The sequence below is a fragment of the Callospermophilus lateralis genome, chromosome 14 (genome assembly GCF_048772815.1).
Source record: "Callospermophilus lateralis isolate mCalLat2 chromosome 14, mCalLat2.hap1, whole genome shotgun sequence".
NCBI lineage: Eukaryota > Metazoa > Chordata > Mammalia > Rodentia > Sciuridae > Callospermophilus > Callospermophilus lateralis.
The window spans coordinates 52,499,232-52,518,717 of record NC_135318.1 but is presented as its reverse complement, the minus strand read 5'-3'; the positions used below and the strand labels follow the sequence as shown (position 1 = coordinate 52,518,717).

Genomic DNA, 19,486 nt, shown 5'->3' with positions numbered 1-19,486 from the left:
ATCCCTTTCATTGGGGGCTGGGGATGTGGCTCAAGTGGTAGCGCGCTCGCCTGGCATGCGTGCGGCCTGGGTTCGATCCTCAGCGCCACATACAAAAAAAGATGTTGTGCCTGCCAATAACTAAAAGATAAATGTTAAAAAAAATTCTCTCTCTCTCTCTGCCTCTCTCTACCTCTCTCTCTCTTTAAAATAAAAAATCCCTTTCATTGGAGGAATGTCATGAAGTAATGATTTGGTTTTGGAATTTGAAGGAAACCCTAATACATTCATTGGTTGGAACAATAGACATTTAACTTTCTCTTCTAATTCTGTAGAGGAGCTGGAATTTGTTTGGGCTCTTCAGGAATGTGTATCACATATATTTCCTTTCATTCTTTCCTTGGAAGAGGAAGTTCAGGGATCTCAGTGACATGGGTTTTATTGACTATCTTTCTTTTATGTAATTCTGTCATGTTTAGTAAGAGTTGCTATTGATTCTAGTTTTGGCTTCTTTTAAGACACCCATGGGTTTTTCAGGAGCTATAGTCCTCACAGTGAGCTGTTAATATTATCCATGTGTTGTTGTTTTAAATTTTTTTTTAATTTTTAAAAACCATGTTCTTATCATTATGGAAATTACAATGCAATATACTTTTTATTAATATGATTTTTTTTTTTCTTTTTGCAGTGATTATTTATTCAAGTTACTTCTGATTGGCGACTCTGGGGTTGGAAAGTCTTGCCTCCTTCTTAGGTTTGCAGTAAGTTGAATTTAAAATGCTTCATAATAATACAGTTAATACTGTATTTTCTATGTAAAAAGGTTTTTATTCTGAGTAAATTTATTTCTTCCAGAATTAATATACATTTAAAACTACAGTTGTACATCCTTAGTGGTATACTGGGATTGTTAAATAAATGTTGCCCTTTAAAGAAATACACCAAAATGTGGTTATAAAATCAGAGTGTCTGATACTTTGGTAGAAGTCTCACAGTGGTTCATTCTAATAGGTGTTAAGGGGAAATAGTTGGCTTGTGTTGAAATTGACATGAAAAGAAACCTTCAAGTTAAATTTTAATAGAACAAAGAGAAAAAGTAGGGCCCAGTAGAAACTTTGCTGGACAATGGCATGGCGTTCTGTATGCAGAAACTCACAGAAATATGACTTTTGGCATAATACAATCCACAGTTTCCTTAATTTTTAATGATTAAAAACTACCTTTAAATTTAGCATGTTTCCCTTCTCACTGTATAGATCTTTGGTTCTTAAAATATGGACTAAAGACTGCTAGGGGTTATCAAGACCCTCTCAGGGTCTTTATAGTAGTATTCTAATGTTAGATTTGTCTTTTATGGTGCTGGGGATCAAACTCAGGGCCTCATGCATGCTAGGCAATCTCTTTTATCACTGAGCTACACCCCTAAACCGCAAGTAAATATTTAATTAGGAACTATACCAACAGAAAACATTTACCTTTTTCACTGTGCTGATATTTGCTGTGATGGTGCAAAAGCATTGGTGGCTAAAACTGCTGCTGGCATCTTGGGTACATATTAAGGTAGTGTTAAAAACCAAACTGTACTCACAGTCATGATATTCTTCACCTTTGTGCACTGCTATGCACCCCCACCCTGAAAAGCCATTTTCTCCTAAGAATGTTCTTAACAAAAATAGTAAAAATTATTAATTTTTTAAAAAAATTTGATTCTTAAAGACCTGTGTGAAGAAATAGGAAGTACACATAAAGCACTTCACTGCATACGAGGGTGTGTTGGTTGTCTCAGAAAAGTATTAGAGTAGTTGATTTGAGTTGAATTAGCTTTTTTTTGTTGTTGTTGGGTTTTTCCCTCTAAACATTAAAGAACCAGTTGACAGATAAACTATAGTTACGCAGAATTGGGTAGCTGGCAGACATTTTTTCATATGGAGTGAGATTGTCTTTTCTTCATTTGGGAGTATTGGGCATTGAATCCAGGGGTGCTTGACTACTGAGCTATATTCTCAGTCCTCTTTTATTTTTTATTTTGAGACAGGGTTTCACTGAGATGCTCAGACTGACCTCAAACTTGAGATATTCCTGCCTGAGCCTCCTGAGTCTCTGGGATTACAGGTGTACACCATTGTACTCGGTTTTAGACGTTTTCTTATATACTCTACTACTGAGCTACATTCTCAACCCTTTTAATTTTTATTTTAAGACAGGGTCTTGCTGGGTTGTCCAAGCTTACCTCAAACTTATGATCCTCCTTCCTCAGCCTCCTGAGTTGCTGGAATATAAGCATGATGTACCACCTGACCTGGCTTCACAAAATACTTTTTTTTTCCTTCCCCCACTTAAAAGTGTTTTCATTCTGAGTAAAATGTTATGACTTTAGAGAAACAGGTGCAATTTTAAAAGTTTAACATTGGGTTAAAAAATTGACAAATAATGTGTTCACACAAAAACTGGTGTACATAAATTCATAGTAGCATTATTCACAGTAAGCAAAAAGTGGAAACAACCCAGATATCTAAGAGTGGTTAAACAAAATGTGTTGTATTCATACAATGGAATGCTATTCATCCATAAAAATGAAGTACTGATATATATTACGATATGGACTAAGCTTGAAAACATGCTAAGTAAAAGAAACTAGACACAAAACACCATATATTATGTGATTCCATTTATATGAAATGTCCATAATGTCCAAGTCTACAGAGACAAAGTAGAAATAGGGAGGAGCTGTGGGGCTGTTAATGAGTATAGGGTTCCTTTTGGGGTCATAAAATATTATGAAATTAAATACTGGTGACAATTATGCAAACTTGTTTATATACTAAAGTCCAGTTGTATACTTTAGAAGGTGAGTCTGTTGCGCCTTACATATCAATTTAAAGAATCATAATAATTCAGTGGTAGAGAGCTTGCCTAGTACAATGTGTTCAATCTCTAGTGCAGCCAAAAGAAACCCCACCATAACTATGGTGCACACTAGTAATTCAGCTGCTTAGTAGACTCAGGCAGGAGGATCTGAATTTCTTGGTCAATCTGGGCAACTTGGCAAGACCTTGTCTTAAAAAATGAAAAGGTTGAGGATGTGGCTCAGTAGTAGACCACCTCTGGGTATAGTCCCCAGTACTGGGGGAAAAATCGTAACTAGCAAATACAGTTGATTTGTTTAAAAAAAAAAAAAAATTCAGGAGGGAGTGAAGTGTAATCATACTTTGTGATGAATAAATTGGGTGGGTGGGGAGCAAGAGTTTTGCTGGATAGCAATTAGAGAAGGCATTAAATTGGGCATGCATCTGTGGTCCCAGCATTTGGGAGGCTGAGGTGGGGGAATCATTTGAGCTCAAGAGACTAGTGTGGGCAATGTTGCAAGATCCTATCTCAGAAATGTAGGTAGGTGGATGTATGGATGGAATAAATAGAAAAATCATTTATAATCACACTTATACAATATTTTTATTTATGATATGTGTAAGGAATTGGTAAAAGTATTTGGGAACAAAATGATTTGCTATTGAAAAAAATCTTAAGGACAAAATAAACTACTGTTAACTAGTCAACACGTTGTATTCAGAACATGAAATGAGTACTAGAGCAGGGTAGAGGGCTCTTGTCAACATTTTATAAACTTTATTAACTTCAGAGTTAGGAATGAAGCTCCATGGTAGAGTGCTTGCCTAGCATGTGTGAGGTTTATCTCTAGCACCACAAAAAACAAAAACAGAATAAACTTTGACTATAGGTAAAAGTAAACATTTAAAAATTTACTGAACAATGTTCATTAACTTTTTTCCCACTGCAGGATGACACATATACAGAAAGCTACATCAGCACAATTGGTGTGGATTTCAAAATAAGAACTATAGAGTTAGATGGGAAAACAATCAAGCTTCAAATAGTAAGTGACTTTCAGTTGGAAATTCCTTTGGAAAAATTTTTGATAAATTTAGAATGTACTATTTTATACATGTATATTTAATATGTTGACAAAATTGAACAAAAGTATTTTAAGTCATGCATTTATGATAAGTGTGGTACAATAATTGTTTATACTTACAATTTCCTAGGATTAGTTTTCTCATTGACATTTTTCTCTCCCTTCTTATCCTTTCTTCCTCCCTCCTTGTTTGTTCAGACCTTTGTGCTGGGGACTGAACTCGGGGCCTCTCAATACTGACAAAATTGGATTCAAAATATCTTAAGAATCATACACCTGTGATAGGATGGTAGAATAATTGTTTAGACTAAAAATAATTTCCAAGGATTAGGATTTTTATAAGGCAGAGAATTTCACATTTTAAGTCAAACTTGGTCTTAGTCTCACTTTATTTTCATTGGTGGAGAGCTAAGTTTACTTTGTGGTGAAAGTGTTACTGAGCATTTTCTGTATGACTTTGTAAGAGTGCTGTGGAACATTAAAAGAAACCTAGGACAGGCACTTCATAGGTAGTTTAGTTGAAAAGAAGTATTTATTTAGGGGCTGGGGATATGGCTCAAGTAGTAGCGCGCTCGCCTGGCAAGCGGGAGGCACTGGGTTCGATCCTCAGCACCACATAAAAATAAAATAAAGATATATAAATAAATAAAATTATTTAAAAAAGTATTTATTTAGTTCTGTTGTACTTTTTTAGATAGTATGCACCGATTTTATAGAAACATAAAATTTGGTTGGAAGGAAACAGAGACTAAAATGACCATGAAATTAACATGGTCATTTTAGTCTAAGAAAATGGATGCTGAGAGATTTAATGATTGGCTAAAGTTACTGGCAGAACCAAGTGACCTATATCTCTGTCTTCAGTATGTTGTGTTCCCAGGTTATCCTAACCCCCATATCAATCCCCAGCCTCCAATTAAATGCAGGCAGTTGTAAGTTTACTTGCATTTCTTTAATATGGATCTTGGTGCTGCCATTGTGGACATATATGTGAACTTAAAAAAATAAATGCCAGTATCTTTTAGAGTTGACTATTAGTATGAGATAAACTAGAAAACCAGTAACTTCTTTTCTTGGAGCTGATGCCACAGTGAACTGGAAGCAGTCTTGAATTTTGAATAAGAGTTTATATTTATTGTCTTGGTTCTGGTAGTTATGTTAGTTGTGGGTTTAACTTATTTCCCTTGATAATTCAGTTTCCTCTCTAAAATGAGTCTGATGAGTTGGGCACTGTGGCACATACTTTTAATCCCGGAGATGACTCCTGAGAGAGAAGGATCACAAGTTCAAGATTCAAGACTTTAGTAACTTAGTGAGACCCTGTCTTAAAAAACCGGGAGGTGGAGGCTGGGAATGTAGCTTAGTAGTAGAGCAGCCCTGAGTTCAATATGCAGTACCTCTTAAAAAAAAAAAAAAAATAGGTATCATCAGACTTTTTTTTAATCAATTTATAAGATAGCTGTGAGAATCAAATGTAGTAGCTCTGTAGGTGCATATGAGAGATGTGAATGCCTGTTTTGAACTTTTGTGTACTATTTTAGATGTTACTGATGCATGTTCAGATAAATGGATGTTTGATAGGTTTTTTATTATTTTATTTATTTTTATTATTATTTTTGTATTGAGGAAAGGAAGGTATATGGAAAAAGATCTATTGATTTTGGTACAAGTGAATACAAAGTGGCACATGTCTATAGTCCCAGATACTGATACTGATACTCTAAGGATATAGTTATCAGAAATAGCTTTTGAAATGTTTTGAACCAATGAACAGGTTACCTTCCATATTGATTTTTCACATTATAGCTAGAGTATGAGCTTTATGTGTGCCATTGTAGAGAATACTGCAAAAAGACCTGCCTAAGCCTAGAAGCTAAGGATTATTGTGAGTGTGATGATATCATCATAAGATTTGAGTGTATGTTTGTGAAACATTCACATTTTGTTTACTTGACAGTGGCTGGAAAGGATTTTTTTTTTTTTTTTTTTTGTGGTGCTGGGGATTGAACCCAGGGCCTTGTGCATACAAGGCAAGCACTATACCAACTGAGCTATATATTCCCAGCCTGGAAAGGATCTTACAGGTCACTCATTTTGCCTTTCATTTTCATTAGGAATTTCCTTCCCATATCTGGTACTACGTTTTTTTGTTTTGTTTTTAAATTTTTGGGAAATTCATCATTTTTCAAAGCATCTACTCCTATTTATAACCTAATTTTTAATTCTATTGAGCTAAAGCCAGTTTCCTTTATCTTATTTCTCTGCCTTTTGAAGCTCCCTGAATCAGACTGATTCCTGTCTGCTGGTGCAGGCTGCCATGTAGATTGAGCTTATCACACAACCTTTCTGTCTCTAAAGCTGGTCAGCCATTCCTTGTTGGAACATATGTTTTTAAAACCTGTAACTCAAGATTACAAAGTTTTCTTTCTGGCCTTTAGGGGCTCATGTCCCTCCTCCTCATTAATCCCCTGGAGGAGATAAAAAGAAAGAAAGTTTACTTTTGCTGTCCAATAGCCATATTACCCTAGTAATGCAGATCTTAAAATTTTGTTTTGCTTGTTTTTAGTTAAAAAAAAAAAAAATAGAGCTGGGTGTGGTGGCACATGTCTGTAGTCCCAGCAGCTGGGGAGGCTGAGGCAGGAGATTTCGAGTTCAAAGCCAGCCTCAGCAATAGTGAGATGCTAAGCAGCTCAGTGGGACCGTATCTCTAAATAAAATACAAAATAGAGTTAGGGATGTCGCTTAGTGGTTGAGTATCCTTAAGTTCAGTCTCCAGTACCAAAAAAGAAAAAGGTTTTATCTTATATTTCTGTGACTAGTGCTTTTAAAATCTGCATGCAGAATTTTATTTTTAACTCTGTTACATTTTATCTTGCTTGGCTTCATTTATCTTTCCAGGTATTCTTCTAGGTCTTTCATACTCTTGATTCTGTTGACTTATATTTTAATTATGTTTTCATTTCAGCTTTTCTTATTCAATTGTGACATCTAGGTCTTTAATGAAATTAGTGATTTTTTTTTTTTTTTTTTTTTTTTTTTAAGCTGGGCATGGGTAGTACACACCTGTAATCCCAGAGACTCCTAAGGCAGGAAGATAACAAGTTCAAGGTCAGTCTCAGTAACTAGGTGAGGCTGTAAACAACTTATTGAGACCCTGACTCAAAATAAAAAATAAGGTTTGGGGATGTGGCTTAGTGATATAAAGTGCCTCTGGGTTCAACACCCCCCTCCCCAACCCTCCCTAAAGAAACATTTTACAAAACATTGGGTAGGATAGGATAGGTGTGGAGTCTAGTCAAAGAAAGGCCTCTTTCTGTAATTGTTCATTCATTCATGGAACATAACATGGAAACGCCTACATTTATACCAGGCATTGGATAGTTGAAGTTACAGAGAAAAACAGCCATAAGATCATGTTTCAGTTGAAGAGAAAAAACAGTTAACCTGTGATAATGAGAGGGTACTATTAGTGCTGTTGGTATACTGATACAGGAAGATCTTCAGGGTAGCAAAGAGTCATCAGAAATGGTACTCTTTAGATGCCATTTCTTATTTTAGTTAGCTATGATTCTTTGTTAACTTTTAGTTAGAAAACTTTCTTTTCTTATACTGTCTTGAGAAAGGAGTCTTTGGGCATGGAAGGGAAAGAAATATTACTATTTTACTGAATATTTTCTATAGTCAGGCACCTTGCCATGCATTTTAAAACCATTAGTTAAACTTCAGCAGTTACATGAGATGAGTGGCATCTTTGATTTACAGCTGAAGAAACTGGTAAATGATTCTTTGGTGTTAACAGGAACCATGAAATTGGATTTGATTTTTTGTAGTCAGGTTGGCTTGACTTCAGAGGTCATGCTTCTCCAGTGATATTCTTAAAAACTTTGAGGCTCCTTACTGATAACAATAGCTCAAATTAGTCTTCTGAGCTCTCAGACTTAGTAATTTGGACAGAAAAAGAAATGAAGCCTCATGTTTTTGGTTTTAGATAATGACTGTTAATCTTTTCGATTATTTGCTTCATTATATGCATTTTTTTTTCTTCTGAGAATTGAGTATATTAAAATAAATTACAAGCCAGGTGTGGTCACCACCTTGTATGCTTGTGATCCCAGCGACTTGGGAGGAGGAGGCAGGAAAATTTCAGGTTCAAGACTGGTCTCAGAGAGGCTGGGGATATGGCTCACGTGGTAGCGCACTCGCCTGGCATGCCTGTGGCCCGGGTTCGATCCTCAGCACCACATACAAACAAAGATGTTGTGTCGGCCAAAAACTAAAAAATAAATATTGAAAAATTCTCTCTCTCTTAAAAAAAAAAAAAAAAAAAGGACTGGTCTCAGCAACTTAGTGAGACCCTATTTTCAAATTAAAAAAAAAAAAAATCATAAAAATGGCTTGGGGTAACCGGGCACGGTGGCATAAAAGTGGTTTGAGATAACTGGGCACAGTGGCACATGCCTGTAATCCCAATGGCTTGGGAGGCTGAGACAGGAGGATTGCATGGCAAAGCCAGCCTCAGCAAAAGTGAGGCACTAAGCAACTCAGTGAGACCCTTTCTCTAAATAAAATAACAAAATAGGGCTGGGGATGTGGCTCAGTGGTTGAGTGCCCCTGAGTTCAATCCCTTGTATTAAAAAAAAAAAAAACTCTTGGGATATAGCTTAGTGGTAGGTGCCCCTGGGCTCTATACCCAGTACCATGCCCGGCCCCCCAAATTTATAGACCTTGTGATTTTTTTTCTTTGTTCCAGAATGCAGCTGTCTTTTACTTTATTACTATTTTTTTAAAACCACATTTAACAAAGTTAACACTTATGTGTTAATATCCAGCTGGTCTTCAAATTTTACCAGAATTACAGGGGTCTTTTTATGTGCTCAAGATCAAACCCTGGAGTTTTGTGGCATGTTAGAATACAGAGCTACTTCCCCTGCCCTATCAGTAACTTATGGTAGAGTAACTATTCTAATTATATACTCTTGGGTACTGGTGATTGAACCCACGGGCACTATACCACTGAGCTACATTGCTAGTCCTTATTTTTTATTTTGAGACAGGGTTTCACTAAAATTGCTGAGGCTGACTTTGAATTTGTGATTCTCCTGCCTTAGTATCCTAAACTGCTGGGATTACAGGCATGGGCCATGGTGCCTGGTTAATTATACACTTTTTAAAGAGGAGGCCATTGTTTAGGAGCAAACAAAATGCCCATCATCCTGTTACAAACAGGGCCTTTTTTCCCCCTCCTTTTTTCTAGACATGCACACATTTTTATTTTGGAAAGCACCAACACATTCAAAGGAGAATGTAGGCTATCTCTAGAAGGAGAAACAGCAACCCCTTGGTCATGGATGTTGATGTTTATAGAGAGACAGTAATGGGGGCTGAATTAGAACCAGGATATAGTTTACACAATTTTGTGCTTGTTTCTCTGAGCTTGCATAAAAACCAAGGCTTTGTAAATTTAAAAATGGAGTTTTCTTCTTGGTAGTTTTCAAAATAGTTTTTTTAAAATTCACAGTATTAATGTTGTAATGTAAGTGTCTTTGATACATTACTTTTTCTAGGATTAAGATAGTACCTGGCTGCAGTGGTTAAAATGCTATTTTGATGTAGTTACCTGAAGTAGATCCTTTTCTTTCTTTCTATGATGATAAAACATGCTATCCATTAACTCTGCCTCATGAGGGTGTATTTCTGTTCATGGGGCTTTGGGCCCCTTTCCTAACCAAGTCAACCTGTGTGTCTAGCATAGTGTTAAGCACTATACAGAATATGAAAATAGCGTAACATGGTTTGTGCTTATAATTTTGATAGCATTACCACAGGATAAATTGCAGGCATTACTTTTTTTTCTGGACTTCCATGTATTAGGCAGTGCAGTTAATGTGAGTATTAAGGACTGTTGTTTCCATATCACATCCTGATAATCTGTACAACTAGATTGTTTTCCCTTCTGAACCTTCCCCAACTCTGTTTTAACGGAACTGTTTGGTTTCTTGCTTGTTTTGTAATAGTGGGACACAGCAGGCCAAGAAAGATTTCGAACAATCACCTCCAGTTATTACAGAGGAGCCCATGGCATCATAGTTGTGTATGATGTGACAGATCAGGTAAGTTCCAAGAGAAGATGGTGTTACAGTGACAAGGCATGAAATTACTATTTGACTAATGTCAGATTCTTTTACTTTAATATAAGACATCAATATTATTTTTATGGCAGAAGATTTTCCTCAATTTGGCACAGTGGTGCATGCTTGTTAATCCCAACACTTTAGCGAGGGCCTAAGCAACTTTGTGAGTCCTGTCTCAAAAAATAAAAGGCTGGAGATGTGGCTAAGTACTTCTGGGTTCAATCCCTGATACTTAAAAAGGCCACAACTCTCTCCAAATAAAACTGTGAATCATGGACTGGGATGTAGCTCAGTGATAGAGCTCTTGTCTAGCATGCTCAAGGTCCTGGTTTGATTCCTAGTACTGCTCTCTGTCCCCCAATGAATCATTTAGATATTTATTTCCCTTTAGTAAATAGACAATTTAGTAATTATTTTTACATTTGCTTTCAAGAGACTCTGGTAGTCATTATCAACTAAATAAATGATCTAAGGTGAGAATTGTAGGGAATTATGGCTTATATGGTTTCTTGTATTGCAATCTTCATTTTATATATTAACAAGAATACCTGGGGCTGGGGTTGGGACTCAGTGGCAAGTGCTTGCCTTGCACATGTGAGGCACTGGTTTGATCCTCAGCACCACATAAAAATAAATAAAATAAAGCTATCATATCTGTCTACAACTAAAAGAATATTTAAAAAACAAAGAAACAAGAATATACCTGGTGATTAGACTCTTCCTATCAGAATTGCCAAAAGTGAGATGTCTTGGTTATGGTTCAGAATTTGAATGGAATATGCTATAGGAGGATTTTAGTAGAGTGAATGTCTGAAAGAAGTCAGGAAGATGTGGGGAGAATGTGGTCCATGGGCCATTAAGTTTTCTTTTGATCAGAAACTTGGCAGATTTCAGGATCACTTTTTTTTTCCCCCTAAGAGAAAGAATAAAAACCCAATAAAATTGGAGTTCATTTTCCTTTATTTGTGGAATGCCCTTGTGCGTGCTAGGCAAGCATTCCACTACTGAGCTATTTACATTCCCAACTCTGGAATTCATTTTTCTTGTAGCAAATGCTAAATCTTAAAATCTCATCTCAGCTGTGAATTAAGGAGATATCTTATACTTAGATTCAGATTCAGTGCCATTAGAAGCATAGAGAAAAAATGTTATATGGCACAGCACCCACCTACAGTCCCAGATACTAGGAGGGGTTAAAGTGGGAGGTCAATAATTTGGGGACAGCCTGAGCAACATAGCAAGATCCTATCTCCAGAAAAGCTGGGGAAGAGTGCTAAGTTCAAAAGTCTCTTCAAATTACTGAGATGTTAAAAAGAAAAAAAGTATATTTTTTGCTGGAGATCAAACCCAGAACCTCATATGTTAGGCAAGCCGTCTATCACTGAACTACAGTCTCAGCCCAAATAACTTTTTTTGGGGTACTGGGAATTGAACTCAGGGGCACCACACCACTGAGCTTCATACCCAGCCCTTTTTATTTGGGTAATGAACTCAGGGCCCTTTTTTGTATTTTATTAGAGACAGGGTCTGAGTTGTATAGCCTCTCACAGTTGAGGCTGGCGTTGAACTTGTGATCTTCTTGTCTCAGCCTCCCAAGCTGTTGGGATTATAGGTGTGGGCTACTGCACTGGCCCAAATAGCATCTTTTGATGCATCTGGGAGTAATACTTAACACTTATTCATGAATCAAAACTTTATTGAATTTCAAAAACTATGCTTTATATAGCACATTCGATTTGCACATCTCAAAAACAATTTGGGTTTGCTAGTTTAAATGTTAAGCTGTATTTTCCTCTATTAATATTTTTATATTTAAGCCTGTCCAGAATTGTATGTATGATCATTCTTAAAAAAATATCTGTCTTTTTAGGAGTCCTTCAATAATGTTAAACAGTGGCTGCAGGAAATAGATCGTTACGCTAGTGAAAATGTCAACAAGTTGTTGGTAGGGAACAAATGTGATCTGACCACAAAGAAAGTAGTAGACTACACAACAGCAAAGGTATGTGTATGTTTAAAGTTTGATTTTCAAATTGAATTTGAAGTTGTTGAATTTTAATTATGAATGGATATGAAGTCACATGATGGCCATTACAACCAACCACCGTAATACTTAAAAATGTGTACTAGGATACTGACAAAAATTGAACATGTAGTGTCTTAGGATCCAGTGAAATTTTAGACTCTCCTCACTCCCATTTTATATGGCAGAAGTGGACTAAGCGAAAAAACGTTTTTCAGTGTTCATTGTGTCTTATTTGTCTTAGGAATTTGCTGATTCCCTTGGAATCCCATTTTTGGAAACCAGTGCTAAGAACGCAACGAATGTAGAACAGTCTTTCATGACGATGGCAGCTGAGATTAAAAAGCGAATGGGCCCTGGAGCAACAGCTGGTGGCGCAGAGAAGTCCAATGTTAAAATTCAGAGCACTCCAGTCAAGCAGTCAGGTGGAGGTTGCTGCTAAAATTTGCCTCCGTCCTTTTCTCACAGCAATGAATTTGCAATCTGAACCCAAGTGAAAAAACAAAATTGCCTGAATTGTACTGTATGTAGCTGCACTACAACAGATTCTTACCGTCTCCACAAAGGTCAGAGATTGTAAATGGTCAATACTGACTTTTTTTTTATTCCCTTGACTCAAGACAGCTAACTTCATTTTCAGAACTGTTTTAAACCTTTGTGTGCTGGTTTATAAAATAATGTGTGTAATCCTTGTTGCTTTCCTGATACCAGACTGTTTCCCGTGGTTGGTTAGAATATATTTTGTTTTGATGTTTATATTGGCATGTTTAGATGTCGGGTTTAGTCTTCTGAAGATGAAGTTCAGCCATTTTGTATCAAACAGCACAACCAGTGTCTGTCACTTTCCATGCATAAAGTTTAGTGAGATGTTCTATGTAAGATCTGATTTGCTAGTTCTTCCTTGTAGAGTTATAAATGGAAAGATTACACTATCTGATTAATAGTTTCTTCATACTCTGCATATAATTTGTGGCTGCAGAATATTGTAATTTGTTGCACACTATGTAACAAAACAACTGAAGATATGTTTAATAAATATTGTACTTATTGGAAGTAATATCAAACTGTATGGTGATAAGTATTGTTTTAATTCTTATGGTTAAAGGGAAATAGAGCCCTGCATTATACTGAAAACAGCCATTTGTGTGTGCAACCAGGGCATTGTAGACCTACCTGTAGCGCAGCATCCAGTTATTTGCTTTCTAGATTATAGACCTGATAAATGACCTACGGCAGCTTCTGTGCTGTGTAGGGATTTAATCAATTTTAGTGGTTCAAGAAGCTCAAATTGTATGGAAAACAAGTTTAGAATGTATGCTGTCTAGCCCCACCATCTCTGATGCTTCTCTAAAATCATTTGAAATGGCTCCACTGATCAAGAGTTTGTTAATTCATCTGTGGTAGCAGTGAAGAGCGGCACACCCTTCGTAATTGGCAAATGATCAGATAATGTGTGCTGAAGTTTCTTCCATGCTCTGAGTCAGATGTCAACTATTTTGTCCTTCACAATTGTATAACTCATGTTGGAGAGTTTAAGCATTAAAGGAGAAAGCAGGAAACTTGAGTGCCCTAATTCTAGAAATTATATCCCTAAAAATTAACTGAAAACATAAATGCTGGGTGGGAATTATAAATGAGAAAAATATATTTATTTCAGTGAAATTTTGCATGTGTGAAAATTTTGTTAAATAGGACCTTCAAGATTCTAGGGTTTGTTTTTATTTTTATTGTGGAAAACAAGTCTTTTGCTGACACTACCATTTTAAGGTGACAGAAGTCAAGGACTGTTTCTTTAGGTTGAAACAACAGCCAAAACATTCTTCACATACGGGCTTGGGATGTGGCTGTTGGCAACACATTTTATTGTGGGGTCTTTGATGAGAAAACTTAAGTTAAAAACAAGCCAAAAATTATAGGTTTTTTTTTTTTTAATTTTTATTTTTCACTAAACAGGCAATTGAAATACATGGTACAAAAATAAGTGGTAAGATTATTGTAAAAATGAAATGGACAGAATAAATATTCAATTTAATTTTCCATCTATGAGAATTTCACAATAAAATCATAGTTTACTTTGTATTATAGACGTGCTTGTTGGATCTATTCATCCTTACATAAGGCAACTGACAAATTCCTGAAGTCACCAATAGTTATTTGGGTGAATATCTTGTTTTTAATGCTTAAAAAAAAAAAAAAAAGTTTCTTTTGCCTTATCAATACAGTATAAAGTTCAGAAAATATTTTCTAAAATAGCTAAATGATACAAAACTGATACTAGACAATGTGATGCCATGCACTTTAGTTTCATACAGCAAAAGATGTTTAAATGGTCAGCTTATTCTTGGTGAGTTAGCAGAAAAACATTACATAAATGTACTTTAATATGTAAGCATATCTACAGACTTAGTTTGGGAGAACTGTAGTGTTCTTCCCCCCATGGCAGTCAAAAATTGGGACAACAACATATTTCAGCATGCTGCACTCTTTGCTTTTATGTATATACTAATAATTATGGTTTTGAGAAAAACAAATTTCCATTTCTAACCCTATTTCAAGTACAAACATTTCAAGGTTACTATGGGCCTGTTCACAAATAAAGGGAATTATCACTTGCTATGTTCTAGGTAATGAAGAGTGTTCCGAGCTGTGGCACACTTTGGGAAGTCATTACAGAGTAATAGTGATTATGGTCTGAACAGTTAATTCGCTGTCTGCCCTTTGAATAGGAAGAAATCTTCAGCATGTACATTACCTTTCCACTGTATCTCACATAAACCCTTCATGCTCATGTTTAAGTTTTAGAACAGCCCTGTATTGTAACAGTCTCTCATTTATTAGCACTTCACCCCGGATGCACAACAAAAACCCAATCTACCCTTTAGTTTTGCAGTTCCACTGTGGATTCAAATTCTATTCATCATTAAGGGATGGCTACTTGAATCTAACCTGGCCAGCATCTTCCTAGGTTGAAACAATTTGTTTTTGAGTTGTAAAGGGAGGTCTCAAACTGAAGGTAAAATTAACAGTTGTATTGATATTCCTCAGTGGCTAGAGCCAGGTTCAGAAAGTTAGCACCTTATTTCAAAGAGGATGAACAAATCTATCACTTAATAAGGCACCATTTTCTTGGAAAGTATGAATTTTCAGATTCTGTTATTTTGGAATATCCTGTCAGCTGAAGCTGATGTTATTACACTGAGAATGCCACAATATGAATTCACAATATGAATTCAACAGCAACATACTCAGTGAAAGGCATGTTCCACTTTGTAGCTACATTAACAAAAAGGTAAAATATGTCAGTGTATTTAAAAGTAGAGTCCACTGGGCATACCTAAAGAACTTATTTTTTGTGAAGCTACTATTGAATAATTAGTGTTTTTAAAAATAGTTTTTTAGTTGTAGATGGACACAGTACCTTTGTTTAATTTTATGTGGTGCTGAGGATTGAACCCAGTGCTTCACAGGTGCAAGGTGAGTGCTCTACCACTGAGCCACAACCCCAGCCCTGAATAGTTAGTTAATTTTGAATGGTTCACTTTTCATTATTAGAACTTACAGCTATTTTTCCAGTGACTGTAAAGTCTGAGAAATGTAGAAGCAGAAATGTCACATTGAATAGGATCCTATTAATATTGTTTCTTTGATATTCATTCAATGTCAAAATAGAAACTTTTTAAGTGCCTTTTTTTTCTTTTTTAAAGTATCTGCGGTCACTAACAAAACACTGCTTTGCTTCAAAAAGCTAAATATAATGCTTTAAATATATTTATATCCATGCATATTTTTCCCTTTTCTGACAAGGTACTTAACAGGCCAACTCCCAAGCAACAAAGAATTCCCTTTTTTCCTTTACTGACAGTTTTAGTTTCTGTAGTGAAACAGGCTGTGTGATCCTATCCATTCACTTCCCTGACCTTGCACTAGTCTTCCAAGGGAGTAGGAGTAGAGGGACAGGATCCTCCTCCTACACTTGATCCCTTTTTGTGTCTGAGAATACCAAGTATTTGAAACCTTCTTTCTCAAAGCAGCCTTCTGTGAATAATCTCAGCAGGAAGAAGAGTTTAGGAGCTTTGTCTTTTTTCTTTTTTAAAACTGGACATAGGCAAGGCCTGTAACTGTAAATCTTAATTTTAACAAAAGTTGCAAAGCCACATGCTTTCTGTGGAAAAGCACCAAAAAGAATACAGTTTGGAAGGATTCTTTGTAAATAAAACCAGTAATTTAATAGCCCTTACTTCAGAGAAGAGAAAGGCATTTAAAGCTAAAAATATATTAACATTTTTCCCTTGACTTAACTGTTAAATGGCTCTTGCAAGTACTTCTTGATAGTTTCCTTCCCAAGAGTCAACTCTGCCTGAGAAGATGCCTGAAGGAGAAAGCAGCATTTGTTACAGGCATAATGTTGCAGGAAGAAATAACAGCAATCACATGTATCCATTTGAGAACTAAGATAATTACTAAAATTGCTTTGATGTAAAAATGCAGGGACTCCCTGCTCTTGACATAGCTACAGTGAATTCACATCTAGAAAATTATTTTGTAGGAGAGGAAATTTCAGAAAAAAAGTTGTGAAATTACGATGTTCTGGGCAGTGCAAACCCACAGTCAGTACCAGTTAGCCCCTCTTTTGTTTTACCTCCTTTCCTCTTTCCCTATTTGAGTTTTCGAGGGATAAAAAGAAAGTTGTACTACGTAAGTCTCCAAGATGTGTTTTATTCTGTCCCCCAGCCCTTTTTGGAAGGAGTAGTGTGGGAAATTTGCAGAAACCCTTTGTGGCAGGGGGTTGGGACATTGGGAGAGGTAGCGGTAACTCTAGGTTTCCATGGGCACTTAGTGCTGTCAGCGATGCTTAAAGATGGAGCATCAAATAAGATGGTGAGAAGAACCTGAGGGCAGAGGCAACCTGACCCACAGCCTCATAACAGAGAGGCATTCATGTGCAGAAACAAAGTAAGTATGGACAATTTTGCTGCTGGGGGCTAGGACTGGGGAAGGTAATGCAATAAAGATGGGTGCACAGAGCACTTTTGTTCTCAGCCAGCAGCAGGAGTGAAACCAGGTAAGGAAGACACCAAAATGGGCTTTCGTTGCTACAGGAAAACTCACACCCTCCTTCCTGGCTGTGTTAGTGACCCCTATTTCAGCACCACAGGCAGCCTTACTCCAGTACTATTTCAGAGCTCTCATCCCTAATCAGCACTGGGGCTGCAGGGCAGACTTCTCCTTGGGCTCCTCTACTTACCGGGTTAAACCCCTTCACATGGGCGCTCCTTTGCTGTCACTGGCTTACTGTCAGGGATAAGGGTGCAGCCAGCCAGCATGTCCACAGAGGCCAAGATAGAGTCATAAAGGCGATCTGCATGGCTCTCCAGCTCCCCAGATTGCTTCGCGATCCTCCCAAGGACATCCTTTAAAACTAACAATGAAGTTATACAAAGATACAGCATTCTGCTGAAATAGGGCTGTAGCAGTAGTTTCAGAATGCCCACCCATTTTTTTTTTTTTTAAAACAGTGATGTTCCAAGGACTTCTGTGGCACTGTTAATTTTTAATGAGGGTCTGTTAATGTTTGTTGTGTTGTTTTGTTGTTGCAGTATTGGATAATTAACTGAGGGGCACTCTACCTCTGAGTACTTCCTCAACCCTTTTTATTATTTTGAGATAGGGTCTTGCTAAGTTGCCTAGGCTGACCTGGAATTTGGAATCCTCCTGCCTCAGCCTCCCATGTAGCTGAGGTGTGTACCACAACACCTGGCTACATTATTAACTTTCAGTTAAAGCTAATAGTTCACCAGCTGTACTTTGGAATTACATAATTGACAATAGGGCACACAGATATGGCTTTCTGTTAGATAGTATAATTTAACTTTAGAGGTGAGATCAGGCACATAACGCTTATATATAAAAACATGCCAAGATAAAAATGCCGACGCTACCAGCTCCTATCAACTTCTGATGGCTTGAGGACTGACATTTCATATATGAGTGATTTGGTAATGTATTAGGGGATGTTTATGAGCCCTTCTGTGGGTCCTAAGTGAACAGACTTAAAAAGAAAATGATCTGAGAGCAGGCTAGGACAAAATCATTAGGCTGGGCTTCACTCCTACAGTGGTGCTGTGGATGGGCTTTATATATAGCCAGAGTATTTCACGCACAGCAGAATTTTTCCTTCAAAAGAAAAAAAAAAATTTAAGCACAAAGGCTGCCTTAGCTTCCGGTGCCTTTATCAGCTGTGTTAACATGCTTTCTGGTTTCCTGCCACAGCTACAACATCTGCCAGCAAAGGAAGGGAAAGGGGAAGCTGCATGCCTTCAGACATTGCTGACTGGATGGGCAGAAGGAGGAATATAGATTGGCTGTGTTGAGATCCGTCCCTGGGGAAGCCGCAGAGTGCCATGTCATCAGGGCAATGAGCTGTTCTGACAACTCTAGAGAGCTGGCGTGGCGGAGATGTGCAGTAAAACTTGGTCATAAAGGTGGCTGAGCTGGGTGTTTCCCCTCCACTTTCACACTTTGCTCAGCCTTCCTGTGTGTTGTCAGTGGAATTCAGGGGAACTTTTTGATTATTCTTTAATCTTTGACTCTAGGGGCCAAGGAAAAGAGAAGCTAGAAAGGGAAATGAAGTACAGAATAATTTCCCAGTAGGATTTTTTTTTTTTTTTTGGCAGTATTGGGGATAGAATCCCGGGGTACTCTATTACTGAGCTGCATCCCCACCCTTTTATTTTGTATTTTGAGATAGAGTCATGCTGGTCTTGAACTGGTGATCCTCCTTCCTCAGCCTCCTGGGACATTGGGATCACAAGGCATGTGCCAACACACCCCTCTAACTTTTAACTGAATACAAACAGGGGCCTTGTACAGCTTAACATTAACAGGTTCCAGTCATTTGACTAGTTATAAGGGTTGAGATTCAAGACAGAACTGTCAATCTGTACAAGTAACTGGGTAAAAATGTGGAGGCCTTTGGCAGGAAGCTGAGATGGGCAACTCTTTAAGGGAAAATCCCTTGGGTTATACTTGGAGTCAAGTAAGAAAGTGGGCTGTGAAGCTGGGCGGGAGTGGGCATGTGCTGGCCTCTGCTCACTCTGATAAGGTGCTCCTGGAGGAAGAAAAGTGTGAAGTCACAAGAGGAACTTGTGATTTTCACAAAACAGCCAAGCGTTCTGATTATTCCAGGCAGAGGACAGGGAGGGGCATTGTACCAATCTGAAAGAGCCTGGATACATATCCAAGAACCATAGATTCTAACTGAAAGCCTCCTCTTCTGGCCAGTACTACCCCAGGATCCCTTCTGAGAGCAGCGTCAAGTGGGGTGTTCTTTTTATAGGCTAGCTACTGAAAACTACTGGAAAACTTTTTAAAGTGAAGGTCAGTCACTTTACTTTCACATGTGGCCTCTGAAAAGAGGTTCCT

At 37.3% G+C, this 19,486-nt stretch overlaps 2 protein-coding genes across 4 annotated transcripts in view; one reads left to right on the top strand and one right to left on the bottom strand.

The window, feature by feature from the left end:
* Rab1a (RAB1A, member RAS oncogene family) overlaps positions 1 to 14,143 on the top strand; it is a 33,454-nt gene extending 19,311 nt beyond the window's left edge. Inside the window, exons 2-6 of the mRNA XM_076833163.2 lie at positions 668 to 740; positions 3,776 to 3,871; positions 9,925 to 10,020; positions 11,912 to 12,043; positions 12,309 to 14,143. Coding sequence (XP_076689278.1) covers positions 668 to 740; positions 3,776 to 3,871; positions 9,925 to 10,020; positions 11,912 to 12,043; positions 12,309 to 12,506 — 595 coding nt within the window. The 3' untranslated portion in view covers positions 12,507 to 14,143. The remainder of the gene's footprint in view (positions 1 to 667; positions 741 to 3,775; positions 3,872 to 9,924; positions 10,021 to 11,911; positions 12,044 to 12,308) is intronic.
* The window catches only part of Cep68 (centrosomal protein 68), a 28,957-nt gene continuing 22,985 nt past the window's right edge, over positions 13,515 to 19,486 (bottom strand). For 2 of the 3 annotated variants that reach the window (XM_076833160.2, XM_076833161.2), the window contains exons 6-7: positions 17,310 to 17,483; positions 16,344 to 16,433 (exon numbers count right to left, since the gene is read on the bottom strand). In XM_076833160.2, coding sequence (XP_076689275.2) covers positions 17,314 to 17,483 — 170 coding nt within the window. In that variant the 3' untranslated portion in view covers positions 16,344 to 16,433; positions 17,310 to 17,313. Of the gene's footprint in view, positions 16,434 to 17,309; positions 17,484 to 19,486 lie in introns of all 3 variants that reach the window. The other variant, XM_076833162.2, reaches the window with a different exon arrangement.